A 17,319-nucleotide genomic window follows, 5' to 3' on the forward strand; every position below is an offset into this window, starting at 1 on the left:
TGGAGCTTAGCAGGGGGGCGGTCGGAGCTTTCTGCCCCATCAGAAGCAGTCGGGTCAGAGGTCAGAGAGCAGGCCTGGGTATCAGGATCACGTAAAGTGATCAATCGACTCTTGTTTTTCTTGTCCTTTTTGTGTACCACTGTCCTTGACCACTGTCCCTGGGGACGGATCAATCCAATAGCTACACAGTCGAAGGTCAATGAGACTGGGATTATTCTGTGGTTGTGTATTCAGTTAGACCAAGGACTCTATAATTCTCATAGATGATCGAGTGGGGGGGGGGGGGGGGGTTGTCACGTTCAGAATGTGTGAACGACAGGTCGGAAGCAACAAACTTTCACTTCACAGCGAGGACACCAGAAGCGAACAACTCTCAGTGCTCAGCACAGCAGTGCATGTGACCTGCACTCTCTTTCCTTTCGGCGTGCAAAACAATCGACAAGAACATGTAGCAACCGTTTGACTTCTATTGATCGTTACCTGATCAATGTCAGCCCGATTCAACATGTGTGGTGCTCGTCAATAACTCCGCAAGGTCACTATGATGCTTGATTAAAGTTTCCCAGATCATCAAATACATACCAGTCCGGAATCGATGGTGGTATTGATCCACCGCATGTTGGGAGGGTTATACAGACGTCATGGTTTATGCAGTTGGTTTAGAACAGTTGACGTCCTCGATGTGAAATGTTTTGTGTGTATGTGAGTAAGCTTGGAGTATTTTGCAGTGCTGTGAAAGGCTGAATCACACAGAGCAGTTTGCTTGTTAATAATGAGCTCGTTATGACACATATTGGGCCATGACTAATACTTCACCTTGGTTTTGGCAAATCCAAGCCAAAATGCAGACATTGATTGCTAGGTTTGTCCAACTTTTTCACTTTCAGGCTCGTTCAGTCATATACAGAAATGCAAAGGTTCAGACAGATTGAAAACCATTTTCATTTGCAAATTGAAGCATCGATGTGATCTGTGTGTGTGTGTGTGTGTGTGTGTGTGTGTGTGTGTGTGTGTGTGTGTGTGTGTGTGTGTGTGCACGCATGTGTGTGTGTGTGTTTTACTACTGCTTAATTAGTAAATCTCTGTTTAAGTGGCACGGAATCTAGAATGGATGGTCTGCATTGTCTACAGAGCTTTCCTCATGTCCAGCATCCATCTGTAATGTGTGTGTGTGTGTGTGTTTGTGCGTGTGTTTGTGTGCACGCGTGCATGTGCATGTGTGTGTGTGTTTTACTACTGTTTAATTAGTAAATCTCCCTTTAAGTGGCATTGAATCTAGAATGGACGGGCTGCATTGTCTACAGAGCTTTTCTCATGTCCAGCATCCATCTGTAATGCTTACTGTCTATGCAAGTGTGGTCGTATTGATCGCTGCATCGATCGTGTCGGTGTTGAGTGGTAGTGAGCACCATTGATCCTGTGAGAAAAAGCAGTTTGTATAATGCTTGGGCTGACAATTTGTTCTGCAATAGCACCACGCGGTACAAATGAGCTGTTAACGATTTCCAACTCGATATTCCCACAATATTATCCTACAAAGAAAGTGTGTTTGTTTCACGGAGCAATCCATTTGCTCGTTCCAATCGGTTCCTCAAGACGCGCCAGGGTTCATTATCTTAACACCATGGAGGAGCATTGAGGACGGCTCACCTTCCTTTGCCTATAGGAGTGATTTGATTGGCGGGATGTGGCTCAAGAGGGAGAGTGGGTTGGCTGGTAATCGAAAAAAAAAAGCGCTGTATAAATGTATATTTACCATTGTATAGCCCTGCGACGTATGTTCGTAACGCGCTTCAGAATTAATGCTAAGTACATTATAGATTTGTCATGGGGTCATGTCTTTGAATCGTGTCTTGCCTTCTAATATGCAAAAATAAGACTAATGAACATCCTGCAGCAGGCAATGGCCCTGGGGCCGCGGGCCCAGGCCCTTTAATCTGCAGCAGCATCCTGCCTATTCATGTCCTCTTTCTGGGCAGCTAACGGCTCCACAACAAACCTTGTTTAATTAGACGGAAAAAATCAGCACTCGTGAATAATCATACAGAAAAAAATAACCATTCTGAAAATCGGTTGAATCTCGTTTGGTTTAAAAATGTTTTATTATAAATGACTCGAGGAAAACATTGTGAATGAGGCATCGTCCCTAGACACGCACACGCAGTATCAAACTGCTGGAACCGACGGTGTAGTGAAGCAAGGCCCATTGGAGTCCTATTGGACTACTTTGGGCTGTTGTGAATCAGGCTGCAGCAACACAAGTTGTATGAGTGGTATACATTCAGTAAATGAAAAAAAAACAACTAAGATAAACGTCAGAAAAGGGTTCAGCTTTTATATTACACGCTGCTTTTAACCTAAGCAGTATCTTTTGTACGTTTGTGCGCCACTGTTTACACCAAAACACAGCAGTAGCCTGCAGCCATTTCGGAATACAACAGACAACTACAGATGGGTTTGGGGAAATGTTGTCATTCAGCTATTCTCTCACACAAAACTCTTCCATTCACAATCCAAAGAAGAAACTTTTAAGTGGGATGCTCTTAAACCTATCATGGTGTCGCATATCTATTAATCTAAAACAGGATATTGGCATCAAAGAAAATCTTCCAATAAAAGCAATATGTTACCAAGAAGAGCCAAATCAAACATACATTAAATTAAAGCAACTTGATTGGTTGGTTTCTTTTGGTCTATCATCTGAAGTGGATGTGGAGATGATTAACTTTGAGAATTGTTGATTAACTCAACAATCATGGTCTAAGGGTCCCTTGATTAAGTAAATGTAATTGGACATAATTGCATTTAGAACAGAAATGTAAGACTTTACTGGAACACAAAATAATACAAAAAATACTAAAGTGATTTCACAAAGCTTGATTGAAACAACACACAACTCTTGTCCACCCTCTTGGACATAAATATAATCTGCAACTCCTCGACTCAGGCGGGTTACTTCTTAAACAAACATGTGCCCTGCACATTAAAAAACACCAATATAAAACCCATATAAAGAAACCCACTAGGGGGCGCCGCTGTGGCGGCCGGAGCCCCTTCACACATGTCCCTCCTTCTTCCCAAAGATCTTCTTGAACACGGACTTGTTGCGCGGCGGTCGCGGCAGGCTGGCGTAGCTCCAGGGGGCGCTGTCCTCCCCGGGGGGGGCCCGGTGCGTCCACCCCGCCGTGCCCAGCATCACGGGGGGTTCGGGGCCCCCGCTGGCAGGAGGCCCCCCCTGGTCCCCGGACGACCGGTCGCCTATCACCAGAGTCACAGAGTAGCTGGAGCCCAGCTCCCCGCCTCCCCCCACCGCGGGGGTGAGCTTCCTCACCGGACGGATCTTCTGATAAGTTGCTGGGGGGAGGAAGGGGTGAAGGAATGGGTCACACATCAGCCTAGTAGCATAACTGCCTAAGTTATATTTTGAGGTTAATTACATTTACATTTACATTTAGGGCATTTGGCAGACGCTTTTATCCAAAGCACTATTTTAAAGTGTAAGGAGGTACACCATAAAATAAGTGGGGTGGGAGGGAGTGGGGGGTAAACCCCTTATTAGTTAGGGGGGTTCATCTTGTATTTGGCGTAAAAACTGCCTGAGTCAAATAGATGACTTGTTATTAGGGAATGTGAAAAGCACTCTGATTGGCTTAGGATACAGCCAATGAGGCACAGTGGATCAGCAGCGTCATGAGAGTAGCGTTAGGTTAGATATCACGATTTGGCATTAGTGCGAAGGCAATTAGAATTACTTATAATAACTATTTACATAAATAAATAGGAAAGAAAATAAGCAAATAGAACAGAAGTCGGCGAGCTCAGTCGCTCTGGGTGGTGGATGTTTATGGTGACTGTAGCGTGGATTGGAAGTGAGTTATCTGGGAGATTTCAGAGGGCTTAGCCACTCTTCAGTGAAAGCGTTTTAAACACAGCTGTCTGCAGCATGAAGCCCTCGAGGCTAGGAGCAGCTCCTTGTTCCTTCGTGTTTGTGCGCTGCTTCTTACCGTTACGTAAAATACCAAATAGTTTGTCTCAAAGAAAAACTCACTCGCAGATGAACAGTTCAGTTCATTGTCCAACTGTATGGGTGTGTGCGTCATTTAGTTTCAGTAAAGTTTTACCAGCTGTGTGCCATTCAAAGTAAACTTATATTTAGCTTCTTCAGAATCCGGCCTTTACTGGTCAGAAGCAAGCAACACGATCGCTTAGCAACTGCTTCAGTCGCTCACACCAGGTGGTGATGACTAGTAACCGTCGGTCCACTGACCTGAGGTGAAGGAGTGGGAGCGGCATTTGTTCTGGAGCCAGCCTTGCTCAGCGGCCCCCGGGCAGTGGGGGGAAGACGAAGGCGGGCTGTTCCCTGGAGAGCCCCCAGAAAGACTCCTCAGGCCCACCACAGCATCATCATCATCATCATCCTCATCGTCGCCTGGAGAGGAATCCAGAAGATTCAAGGACCGCTCGGTAACGAGTGTGAGTGTACAACCCCACAAACAACTGTTCCTGACGAGGCCAGATAAAGGGAGCTGGCGGTCTTTATGAAGCAGGCCGTGGTAAATCATAGACCTTTAGCTCCGACTAGTGGTGCCATACACACCAAATCATCCCTAGTGCACAAAGGACCCTGTTCCCAGAAAGACCCATCGAAAAAAACTAAACTAACCCGAGAAATAGAAAAGCACACAACACACTCCAAGACGAGGCGGAGAAATGCTCATTAGTAGTTAAATCTCCTGAACAAATGGTACTGCATTCATACAGTGATCTTTTAACCAGCGCTTTCACTCGGAGCGCTTCACAGTATCGCCTAACATTCCCCCACTCATGCACACATTGTGGTTGACACCGACGGCGGTGTCAACCACGCAAGGCGACGGCCAGCTTGTCAGGAGGAGTCAGGGTGAGGTGTCTTGCTCAGGGACACCTGGACATTCTGCTAGGAGAAGCCGGGGATCGAACTAGTAACCTTCTGGTTGCCAGCCAACCCTCTCTACCCCCTGAGCCACATGCCGCCCCAAGCAAGGCATCGGTTGTTCTTAAAAGCGACAACTGATTGGCCGACCGTGATAGGGATCGGTGAGCTCATGTGTGACCGTCTCCCCGTCGCTAATAAAGGCCTGGCAGAGGGCCTCACCACAGGGGTCTGCCTCAGCAGGGGCCACCGCTCTCAACTGCTCCTCGGCTATTCTCTGACCTCCCTGGGTCATGGGGCTGTACTCCCGGGTCAGCACCACGATCTCTTTGGCCTGGGGGGGCGACCGGTCCTTGCGCCGGGGGAAGGTGGAGATGAGGTCCGGCCGGGAGGAGCAGTGGCATCGGCCCGTACCCTGGCAGCCAGCGCACAGCGAGCGGCTCCTGGGGGCAGGAGAGGACAGCAGAGGCAGCAGGGGGTTGGACTAGTGGTGCGTTCATGCGAAGGGCTGTTATTGGACGACAGTGTAACGACGGTTACACTGTCACTGTAGCAACGGTTGTACACATTCATGGGCCGAATTCCCATATATGGGCACACACGGGTTTAACATTTTAAGGATGAGAGTTGAACGGCCTGCTTACGGGGAAACAGGGAGGTCTTGATTGACAGGGCCGGGCGACACTGAGGGGGCGGAGTTAGTGGGTCCTGTTGTGAAATCAAACACCGAACCAGTTAGCAACACATGAAAATGGAGATACAATGGGGACGATTGCAGCAAATGTGACGAGCTCCGTGGATGAATCGCTCACCAGTGTTTGCTTGTATCTTCAGCATCCATTTCCTCATCATGAAGCGCGACGAGGCGTTCAGTAAGTATTCAGAGCCGTCGCGCAGCCTGGTGGCAGAGAATACATTCAGTACACATATCATCAGGACTTGTGCGTACGCTTTACATTTAGCAGACTCTTTTATCCAAAGTGACTTCATAAATGCATTCATACACCGACGGCTTGCATGGTTGACTTTGCCAGTCGGTGTGTGCATGCGTGTATGAATTGTTGTTCATACACTCATATGAAGAAGTTAAGATTAGGTGCCTTGCTCATGGACACCTCAACACTTAAATAGGAGCCGGGGATCGAATTAGAGCCGGTTGCCTCGCAACTTTCCAGTTACGAGGCAACCGGCTCTAACTCCTGAGACAAGCCGACCCCATTAGCACATCCTTTCTCTGAAACATAGCGACACAAGCCCCCACCCCCCCCCCCCCCCCCCCCCGGTGGGGAACTCTGGCCCCCCAGGGATCTACCCCTCTCGATGAAGGTCCTCACCGCAGACAGAGGACGTTGGGTTTCTTGGTGTAGTCCGGCACTGGCTCACACTCCGCTCCCACCAGGTTGAGTGGCAGCCCGCACACGGAACTCTGAGACAGAGAGCGCACGTCAATCAATCAGGAGTGACAAGCCCGCCAGCCTCCCATCTAATCACTGCCCACTCAAAGTGACTCAAGTGAATAACTGGTAAATGGACTGCATTTATACAGCTCTTTTCTAACCAGTGGCCCCTCAAAGCACTTTACAATATTGCCCAACATTCACACATTCACGCACACATTCACGCACACATTCACAGGCCGACGGCGGTGGCAGCCACGCAAGGCGACAGCCAGCTTGTCGGGAGCAGTTAGGACGAGGTGTCTTTCTCAGGACACCTCGACACTCTAGCTAGGAGGAGCCGGGGATCGAACTAGCACCCTTCCGGTTCCACCGCTCTACCTCCTGAGCCACATGTCGCCCCCGATGAAGTGTCTCCTTCCGGTTACCAGCCAACCGCTCTACCTCCTGTGCCATATATCAGCAACCCCACCCCCCCTCGAGTCCTTCTTACCCTCAGCGTGTCCTTCCTGTCCTGGTAGAAGCACAGGCTGTGTCTGTACAGGACGGCGTGGTGGGAGTTCCACCCTCTCGATGCCGCCTGGGGGCCAGAGATAAGGCGAGGTGTGAGTGGAACGGTTCTGTGCGTTTGGTGACTCATGTAGGTATTCAGAAAGAGGTTCCGCTCACTCACTTTCTTCCCCCCTAGCTGGAGTTTATGCTTCCTCTCCAGAGTTCCCTCCATGGATTGCAGCTCTGCCTTCCCGCTCTGAAAGCAGGTCTCGTATCAGATTTGATTTTTCAAAGGGGAAATAGGAGCTTTTGATGGAGTTCTGTTTTTGATTTGAGGCAAACGTGTCAGACTCCGTGTGGTCGAACCTCACCGTTGTCCTGCAGCGCCCTCCGGTGGCCATCCTGGGATCCTGATTCTCCATCTCGCCGGAGCTTTCTAGGGTGGTTCCGATACGAGAGGCCCCCTCTGAGTTCCTGAGAACCGACAGTAAGCTCACCGACTGCTCCTGTCCAGCGGCAAGAGACGGTCTTACAGTCAGCAATCATGTCAAAATTATCACATTTTTGAATTTTTACATTTTTGCATTAACAAATGCATCGGACCCAGTTTAAATATATATATATATATATATATTATATATATATATACATATATATATATATATATATATATATATATATGTATATATATATATAAATATATATATTTAAACAGAACTTTCATATCCAGATTTTTTCCTGTCCAGGAATAAATGAGTAAATAAAATGGGATGCCGTTCCATTAAAACAGCCCTATCCAATGTGAGTCTGTAAACATGAGTTTGACATTCCATTTTACAGCCTATTATAAAAGAGACTACAACGATGGTTCATGATCATTTTGGTCCAACAGACTAATAGCCGGAGGACACGGCAAAGCAGTAGTGTGGAGCTTTTCATCAGAGTGTATCTCAAACCTCACCTGTAAACAAGCTGTGTCCTCCTTCACCTGTTCCCCCTCCTCCCCTTTCTTCGCCACCTCTGCATCCTCCTCCACCTCCTCCTCCTCTTCGTCTCCATAGCGGTAAACGTATCTCTGAGTGTCCACCACATCGGCCCCCTTCACCGCGTCAGAAGTCCTCTCGTTCACCACAGAAGAAGAAGACTCGCAGGCCCAGGACCTCCTCTCTCCTTTGGCCACCAGGGGGAGCCCCTCTCCTGCGGGCTTCTCCCTGTCGTACCCCAGCAGGGACTGGATGGACGGGGGCAGCTTGAACTCGGCCACTAGGAGGTTGGGGGCCGACGCCGTGACCAGCTTCCTGTAGAGCACGGCCTGGGGCTTGGCGGCGGGCGCCAGGGGCGTGTCCAGGGGGGGTTCCCCCTGGTGGCAGGGGGCCGCGGGGGCCTCGTCCTCCTCCTGGTGGGGCTGGTACATGATGTCGGAGCAGATGCTCTGCCTGTAGCTCCTGGTGCGGTTCCAGATGTCCTCCAGCTCCTCCTCTTCCTCCTCGAACTGCCGGTGGTCCGTGCGGAACGGCTCACCCTCGACCTCGACCCCAGCCTCCAACTCTCCCTCGGCCTCGTTCGGCGCGCGGGGGGAGAGCGGCGGCGGCGGCTCGACGGACGCCTGGCTACTGGTCACCCTGGCGAGCTTGCAGTCCAGCCCCTCCAGCTCCAGAGACACCAGCCTCCTCACCACCGCCCGGGGCCGGGGGACGACATCCGGGCACGGGGCCTCCGCGCACAGCCTGGCGCTGCCCGTGCTGGAGACCCCCGAGTCCAGGGAGTCGTTGAGGCCGCCCACGCCCACCGCCGCCTTGAGGTTGACCACCATGTGGGAGGCCTGGCTCTGGACCTGAGCCGGCTGCCTCTCCTCCCCCTGGAGCCCGGCGGCCCTGTGGTACTGGTGCTTGTCCAGGTGCTGGATGAGCGTGTGCACGCTCAGGCACTCGTGGCGGCCGCGCGGCACCGACGGAGCGGCGGCGGCGGCGACCAGGACGGCGTTCACATTCGAGGCGCCGTCCCCCCGGGCGGGGTTGCTATGCGGGCCGCTGCCCGCCGAGAGCTGCCGGAGACGCCCGCTCCCCTCCATGACGACGTAGTCTGCGTCTGCGGAGGGGCTGACCTGCAGCTCGGACATCTTGTCCCACTCCGTCTCCGGGTCCTCCTGCGAGCCCGGCCCGGAGGCCCCGCGGAGGTCAGTGCCCGGCACGGTCTGATCCGCCACCTCTCCCGGGAACGGAGGACGGGGATGATGGGGGTGCGGGTGGCGGGGGGTGGTCCCCCCCGCGTCGGGCGTATCCTTAACGACGACTTCGGGATACCCGGGATACACTCTGGGGCTGTGGGGGGTGGGCGGCGTGTGTTTGAAGGAGCTCAGGGAGCGGGGCCTCTGCCGCTCCGGGTCGGCCCCGGCCGCCCTCCTGCACTCGGGCGGAGCGATGGTGATGATGTCCTGGATGCTGGGGATGACGCTCATGTCCTTGGGCAGCTCGAAGCTCAGCACGGAGCCCAGGGAGAGGAAGCGGCAGTGGCTCCTCACCTGAGGCCCGCCGCACACGGCGTACGGCGTGATGCTGTACTCCCCCGAGCACTCGCTGTCGATGTCCATCAGCAAGGGGTTCTTCATGTACGCCGTGTCTTCCTCTCCCCCTCCTCCCCCTCCATCGCCTCCTCTTCCTCTTCCTCCCACTCTCACGGGGCTCTTCACCGCGCCCGGCTTCTTCCTCCTGCCCTCCTTGAGGGGCCAGGTGTGCGTGTCGTAGGCCACGCCCTCGGAGGCGTAGCGGGGCTCCGCCTCCGCCCGCTCGTCCCCCCCCATGATCCTCTGGATGGTGTGGCGGCGGGCGTCCCTCTTCCTCTTCCTCTTCTGGCCCATCCTCTTCAGGCTGCTGAACATGGAGGCGCCGCCGCGGGCTGTCGGGTGGAGGCACGCGCCGGGCGCCTGCGTGGCGAGCGGCGAGCAGGAGGACGTCGAGGAGGAGGTGGAGGAGGAGGGGGAGGAGGAGGAGCAGGAGGGCGCGGCCGCCTGGCTGGAGGCGTAGGCCTTGAGGCGGGGCAGGGTGATGCTCTCGTAGACGGGCGTCAGGGCGACGCCGCTGTCCTTCACGTGCAGGTAGGCGCTCACCTGGAACGGGACAGAGGAAGGGGGAGGGACAGAGCAGTCAGAACGCCGCGTGAGACCGCCGGTTCCTGTTGAGACGCGGTGGGGGGGGGGGCGGTATTGCCGGAGGGTTAATGGCGGACAGACTCGTTGCAGTACCCTTGCAGTGTACCGTGAAAACAAAGGCGTCTCAGTTTTCGTTTCACATGTGTTACAGATGAAGGATGATATCAGAGCAGGGCTGACTGGGACAATCAGCTACCCTTCCAGTGACATAGATCAGCTCTGGTTTCCTGCCGTCATGCACGCATCGATGCGCAGATCCACACATGAATACGCGCATGCATGCACGCTTACACACACACAGACACACACACACACACACACACACACATACACACGTTGGATACAGAACAAAGTATGGACGAGATTTATCACACAGCAAAGCAAACACGGAAACAGAAAAAAATAGTTAGAAAAACACAGAGAAGGGCCGATGAATATAGATGCGATTACTAGTGATTGCTGTTGCTCTTTACCCCTGCAGGGCTAAATAAAAATCATATGTGTATGTGAACATGTCGTCATATGCAGCTGTAATGGTTTGACCTCTCAACTCCATGACTAATCTCATGTTCCCGTGGCAGCCCCGAGACTATAAATCACAGTGTGCAGTCTGGGGGCTGCTTTGCAGGGTTCAGCGGCAGTTTCAACGCTTAATGACCGCGCCTTTGTTGCTGTCTGGGACCCACTCTCACCGGGAGCCATTTTGGATTGAAACGTTGAAGGGAAGTGAGTTGTGAGGTCATTTATTTTACACAATGAAGTCTCGTAGAGGTAAACAGAAACAGGTTTTTGGGTTCCCGTGGCCGGTACTATCTGTGGTTACATGGAGAAGAGGGCTGGGATAGCTTCTGTTCTCGTTCTCCGATGTGAACAGGCAGAGGTCTTTGTGGGCCGCGGCTCCTGTCTGTTTCTTTATCGCCTGCCTCCTGATACTAGTGGCTCATACAAGTTGTTAAGGGCCTAAGAATGCAGATTTTTTAAAATGGGAGATTTAGTTTACCAGTTTAAAGTATCTATCTTGTGATAGTCGAGATACATGATCGAGCAGTCTAAAAAATGATAATTAGATAATTCATAATGTAGTCCTTCAGTTCAATAACGTAGATACCAATTTCGTACACAAATATATATAACAGAATTGTACATATCATTTATAATAAATATATTTTGGTAGAATTGTAAAATAATGGCTCTTTTTTGTTGGTAATACTTTTCTTTGCAGTGAATTGTATCTCATAGTATTTTGAGGAGTTTCTCGTTCTCGTTTCATCTCTTAGTTGTACTTGAATATTCATAACCCTGGAATTATTCCAAGGATATGTGTTGTCTGGTTTATGCGACGTGCAAAACCAAAACCAATGCATACTAGCATCCTTGCACTTTAACCAGTGCTTATACCAAAGTCCATAACACTTACACATGTTAACATACATCTCGTGTAACACCACAGAGCAGAATCTCTGTGGTGTTCAGACGTTCGTGCAGAACGTCTGCACGACTCCGTACAGACACAGAGGTTAGTGAGCCCGGCGGGGTGCGCCCACGCCCCAACACGGCTACACACAGCATGCCTTCCCCAGCGCACTACAGCTCCCAGCATGCAACACCACTCCAAACACCTCACCATTTACCTCGTCCGCACTCTGCCGATATATCTTTCTCTTTCGTTTTAAACTACCAAAAGTATTTTCCAAAAGCCCCTGGCAGCGTCGCCAAAAGCTTTTACAGGCGGGGGACTCAGCAGGCTGAGGGAGAGAAGGAAAAGGGGGGAGGAAGAAGATGAAGGAAGGAAGGAAAAGGTTGGTAAGGAAAAGGTCCCCGCCCGCCAGGGTGTGGCGGGCGGGGAGTTTCGATCGCCCTTGTGTCTCCGCCCATCGCTACGGGGGACAAACCAGTGCACAATGGGAACCCTCCCAGGGAGGGGAAGGGATGTGTAGCAGGAAGATCTCTGGCAGTGTTGAGTGTGAGCAGAAGCTGGACGGGCCTGCAGAGGTTCATGGCTGTCGTGGTGACGGTTGTGACTTGGTTTGTGCACTGATTACAGATGGGTACTGAATGTGACCCCAACATGGAGATTGTATGCGACGTCACGACATCTGCATGCATGACATTGTGAGAGCAGATACCAGAGAGCTGGTTATTACTGCACTGCACGGATCTCATAAGTACGATGAATTACTGATGCTAAACCGTAATTATCTGAGTATTACCGATATTGAACTACTAACTAACCAAATCATAAATAAGTCTTGAATACAAAAGGGATTCTTTGATATTCTAAACATCGCCCAGCTTGATCATGTGTGTGGGTGTGTGCGGTTTTAGAACAGCCCCTCACCCTGTGAACGGGTTCTGAGGCCTCCTCCTGCAACTCCTCCTCCAGTCCAGCAGGGGGCTCCAGCACCTGGACCTGGCTGTCCCCCGTGCTGCGGAGGCTGAGCAGGAGGTTGACGGTGCTCCCGAGAGCAGCCCCGCCGGGCTCCTTGAGGACCAAGACGGTGGGCGTGGCCGCCTCGCCTCCCGGCCGTCCCCCGACGCGGGTCATGACCTCGTAGTCGTCCTCCTGGCCCGGGTCCGGGCGCTGGGCCGGCCTGCTGGCCGGGGAGGCGGGTTGGCTGTCGGGCCGCGGCGTCTGGGTGTCCTCGCGGGGGCTGGCTCCGAGGGGCCGTAGGCACTGGTAGACCTCTGGTCTGGGAGTGGAACTCTACAGTGGAGGAGTAATTACAGGGATGAGGAGTGTGTCATTGTCGAGAGCAACGTCACCTCCTGGATGATAATTATAGCTATCATAGTCATCATCAACATCATCATACTCATCCTCCTCCACCTCATCCTCATCATCCTCAAACTCATCATCCTCATCATCACTTTATCAAACTGCCACCAAAAGCTGTGATGCTAATCCCCACACAGTTCTGCTGTTGGTGTCGTACCTCAGTGAGTGGTGAGCCCATTGCGGCCTCACAGTAGATGTTGTCCTGTGAGCCCTCCTCTCTCTTTAGCCTGTCCAGCCACTGCTGTTTCTGGGCCCTCCAGTGGACCGAGATCCAACCCAGCATGCTCCTCAGTTCCTCCATGCGCTCCTTCACCTGCAAGGCGAGTTCAGAGAACGCTGGGTCTGAATAACGACGGACGTGGCCATACATTGAGTACTGTTCTAGCATGTTGCGGTGACTGTGACTGGATGCCTGACCTATCACAGTGACTACAACCGAATGCCTGGACTCTCCTTAGTTAACCGGCCGGCACCTCGTCACCGATTTTAAATGTTTTGCATGCCTGTATGATAATTATGGCCCCAATTGCACTCCTGATCATCCCTGGCAGGAGGGATCCCCCACTCTGCGTTCCTTCTCAAGATTTCTTGCTTGTTTATTAAGGAAGTTCTATCTTGTCCTCTGGGTGGGGGGGGGGGGGGGGGGGGGGTCATAACTATATGGCCTGTGATTAAGGGATATACAAATAAAATGGAATTTTTCGAACTCAACGTTCTAATATGGACGTATCACGCAGCTGAAGACGGATCAGGACCCAGAATGTAGCGCACCATCTCGGTGAGGTGGTGCTCCCGGTGGAGAAGGTTGACGCCCGCGGATGCCAGCTCGTCAAACTCCTGGAACTTCTGCTCGATCTGCCGGTCCAGCTCCGTGGCGACCGGCTCCTGCCCGTCCCTCCCCAGGTTCAGCGCAGTGTCGGAGAATATGCAGGCCCGGGTGTCCTCGGTCCACGAGCTGTCCCAAAGAGAAGAAGGAAACGTGTTTAACCGTGGAGATAGGGGGCGGAAACACAAAGGTTGGTGTTTGAGGACAGCCATGTGTGGTTGAAATATGTGAACTGACAGACTCCCTCGATAGCAAGATCACTCGTTTCCTCTTTGCACAGGCCAGGGCCGGAAAACTCAAACCGACCTACTTAAGCACGTCCTCAGTTACATATTGCACCAGGCGGTGATACACGATGACTCAAACGGCCTGTTCCTTCAGTAAACAGTTATTGTAAGAGGCAGATGTGTTTTTTCTGCTCTTTCGAAACTGCGCCAGGATTATGAACGAGAGTCGGGCACTTTCGAAGGAGCCACGAGACTCCGACTCGCTCCTGCTTACATCATGGCGAGGTAGCTCCTGAAGAAGTACTTGAGTTGGATAAACTCCTGCAGTCGCGAGCGGTTCTCCATGATGCTGCTCTCCAGCTCTTTCCACGCCTGCAGGGTGTTCTGGATCCGGCTCCCCCCCGGGACCTGCAGCCTCTCCGGGCACAGCTGCTCCAGCCGCGAGGCCTCGCGCCCCATGTCCTCCACCTCCTCTCGGATGACCTCATAGTCGATCTGCGGGGGGGATCGACATCATAAAACTGAACACAAAACGAAGAGAAAAAGAAAAAAAGGGGCCTCCAACAAAACCGCCATTTCATCATCAGGAGAAACCTGTCACACACACTTGGCCCGCGGGCTTTTCCAAACATGAGTTCATCGTGTTCCCTGTTGTGAATTATGCGTGGCTCGTGAACCATATGGCCTGCATATGGCACTCTATGCTATAGCCGGGCCAGCGGTGGGGGGCGGCTGGGTGTCTCTGTTTGAAGAGCAGTAATTAATAGCACCTATGGGGGGGCCCTATGGGAGCCATACTTCATGAAGCTCCTCCTGGGGAACGGCGCGAGGCAGATTCCTGTGTGCTGACCGCACGGTTTATTTCAGGGCTGGAGATTAGGTCACTTGTGTTCTTCAACGGTATCAAGTCCAGACAGCTGTGCATGCATGCGATAAACATAGCCGTGTCCAAAAGTGACTCATGCAGAAACACCCCAAAAAAAACCTCTAAGAACTTCAAAACCAACTCCGTACACATGTATACAAACCACCGGATCGAAATGGGTAACACACACACACACACACACACACACACACACACACATCCATCCTCGCACATGTGGCGCACGCACAAACACACACACACATACACCAAATTGGTGATTCTCAGAGAGAAGAAGAGTGACTCATCGGAATAAATAAATAAAGCATGTGGGCAATAAACCTTTGCCTAAATATTGTTTGGATGTGCATACATGCGTGGTTTAATGATGCAGTTTATGTTGAAAAATAAACACAGCAGAAAGCAACGGCAGAGGCTGGCCTTCACCGGGGAACCAGCGGCTCAACAGGAAACAGACCTGGGGGGGGGGGTGGGGACTTCCTGGTTTGATTCAATCAAGAGTTTCACTGCGAGCATGCACAGTGGGAAAAACATGAGGTCATGCCAAATGTTAACACCACACAGGCGACGTTAACGCAACCTGAACAGAAACCTAAACATGACATCACTTTTGAAGGTCCCTGTGTGGTTGGGTCAGGAAAAACAGTGACAGAATCCTGTGTGTTCTGATTGGTCGGATCAACACGCTCCTCCACCCCCAGCCCACTTCCACTCACAGTGTGGAAGCTAGCTAGTCATGAGTTCATTTGTAACGCAGGAAAGGCGTTAATCCCCTTTCAGCCCATTCTTATTATTCCAGATATACTTGACAAGTTTGTTAGCTTTGACATTTTTTCTTTCTTGGCTGCTGGATTTTTGGCTAATTTGGCTAATGGCTAATTCGTTCTCCCCTGACCGTTACCTCCAGCTGGTCCTGCTGCTCCTCCAGTTCCTCCAGACCACAGCGCTCCGGTTCGCACCGGACGGCCATGTCGGTCTCCCTCTCCAGGACGTCCATGTTGAGCTCCTTGCTGCAGCACAGGCACTCCTCTACGCGCACTGCCACCCTGGCGTGCTGAGAGAAGGAAGGGCCGCGCAGTTAGCATCTCTGAGTTAGCATCTCGAAGTAAGCATCTCAATACTACTTAGCATTGTGTAGCCGCTAATCCTAGCGTTCTTTATTGTAAACGGCGAACGGGTTAACCTAGCGATTGTTGGTGCTTGCCACTTGTTTCTATTAACATCCGTACTGTACTGACAGCGATATATTGTTGTTTCTCTTTCTTCTGACAAATTACCTTATTGTAAGTCACTTTAGATAAAAGTGTCTGCTTAATCAAATGCCCTAAAGGTAAATGTAAATCTTGGAATAAGCGTCTTGGTATAAGCATGTCCGAATTAGCTTTGTGGAGATAGCGTTTGGGATTTAGCATGTTTTGGTTTATCGACTCTAACCAACAGGCTTCATTCTGATGAATACTAAAGAATAAAATTAAAAAAATGTTTGTTTCTTACAGTCGTGCGATTTGGGCAAAGAAATATTCATCACATATCATATTCACTGATAGTGTCACTGATGTTGGAACACAGATCCGTGTGTCATTATGAATCTGCAATCACAAATTTCCTTCGCCCCTTTTCAACGTTTTGTATCAATGCAAATAAATCAATCTGCTGCTCGTTAACGTGTTGATAAATTAAGGCTGAGCGGTTGAACGGCTCATTTGCAGCTTATTAAAGTATACCAACACAGAAAGAAACAGATGTTGCTTTTTGTCTTGTGCAGCTGTTAAAACAAACAAACTAATTGCATAACAAAAGACACTGAAACCATCCAGCTCCACCTAGCTCCACCTAGCTCCATCCAGCTCCACCTAGCTCAACCTAGTCGCATCTTGCTCCACCTAGCTCCATCCAGCTCCACCTAGCTCCACCTAGCTCCATCCAGCTCCACCTAGCTCAACCTAGTCGCATCTTGCTCCTCCTAGCTCCATCTAGCTCCATCCAGCTCCATCTAGCTCTAGCTCCATCCAGCTCCATCTAGCTCTAGCTCCATCTAGCTCCATCCAGCTCCATCTAGCTCTAGCTCCATCTAGCTCCATCCAGCTCCACCTAGCGCCACCTAGCTCCATCTTCATTAGCTCCGGTTCAGACCATCGCTCTCCTCTGATGGTCCGCTCCCTCGGTTCCTGACCGAGGGCTGGGGGTCTCGTACCTTGCTGAACAGCGAGCGGACGGCCTGGTCGTGGCTCTGCGTACGGCCTCGCTGCCTCACCGTGTCGTTCAGCATCTCCACCGCCTCCCGCAGCTCTCCCACGGGGTCGTCCAGGCTCTCTATCAGGGGCCCTCCCAGCCCGCCGCCTGGGAGGGCCAGCGGAGAGGGGTCCGAGGTGATGTCACTGTGGAGAGGCTGTCGGAGGCGCGCGCACACACACACACACACACACGCACACGCACACGTGTAAACAAGTGTGATACCTTTTTGTCGGTTTACTGTTTGACGGTGATTGAGGACAGAACGTTTCTCTTGTAAAACAGTAATCAAGGTTTTGGTCATGTTAAGATATCCACTTCATTTTTTATACCAGAGGAACCAACTCACAAATTTTAATAAAAGTTGAGTCACAAAGTTAGCTAATGCACAAAATGGTTTGGAAAGTAAAGAGATGGGAACACACC

The 17,319-nt window shown here is 51.4% G+C and overlaps 1 protein-coding gene across 1 annotated transcript in view; it reads right to left on the reverse strand.

Moving 5' to 3' along the window:
- Positions 1-2,126: 2,126 nt before the first annotated feature.
- Positions 2,127-17,319, reverse strand: part of mymx (myomixer) — a gene marked incomplete at its 5' end in the record, with an annotated part of 38,057 nt that continues 22,864 nt past the window's right edge. Inside the window, 16 exons of the mRNA XM_079729047.1 lie at positions 2,127-3,354; positions 4,268-4,429; positions 5,135-5,355; positions 5,557-5,620; positions 5,725-5,810; positions 6,247-6,338; positions 6,803-6,889; positions 6,983-7,057; positions 7,173-7,307; positions 7,763-9,907; positions 12,288-12,653; positions 12,883-13,038; positions 13,497-13,680; positions 14,053-14,273; positions 15,563-15,715; positions 16,856-17,050. Coding sequence (XP_079585173.1) covers positions 3,056-3,354; positions 4,268-4,429; positions 5,135-5,355; positions 5,557-5,620; positions 5,725-5,810; positions 6,247-6,338; positions 6,803-6,889; positions 6,983-7,057; positions 7,173-7,307; positions 7,763-9,907; positions 12,288-12,653; positions 12,883-13,038; positions 13,497-13,680; positions 14,053-14,273; positions 15,563-15,715; positions 16,856-17,050 — 4,641 coding nt within the window. The 3' untranslated portion in view covers positions 2,127-3,055. The remainder of the gene's footprint in view (positions 3,355-4,267; positions 4,430-5,134; positions 5,356-5,556; positions 5,621-5,724; positions 5,811-6,246; positions 6,339-6,802; positions 6,890-6,982; positions 7,058-7,172; positions 7,308-7,762; positions 9,908-12,287; positions 12,654-12,882; positions 13,039-13,496; positions 13,681-14,052; positions 14,274-15,562; positions 15,716-16,855; positions 17,051-17,319) is intronic.

The sequence above is a fragment of the Pollachius pollachius genome, assembly GCF_949987615.1.
Source record: "Pollachius pollachius genome assembly, chromosome: 2".
Lineage (NCBI taxonomy): Eukaryota > Metazoa > Chordata > Actinopteri > Gadiformes > Gadidae > Pollachius > Pollachius pollachius.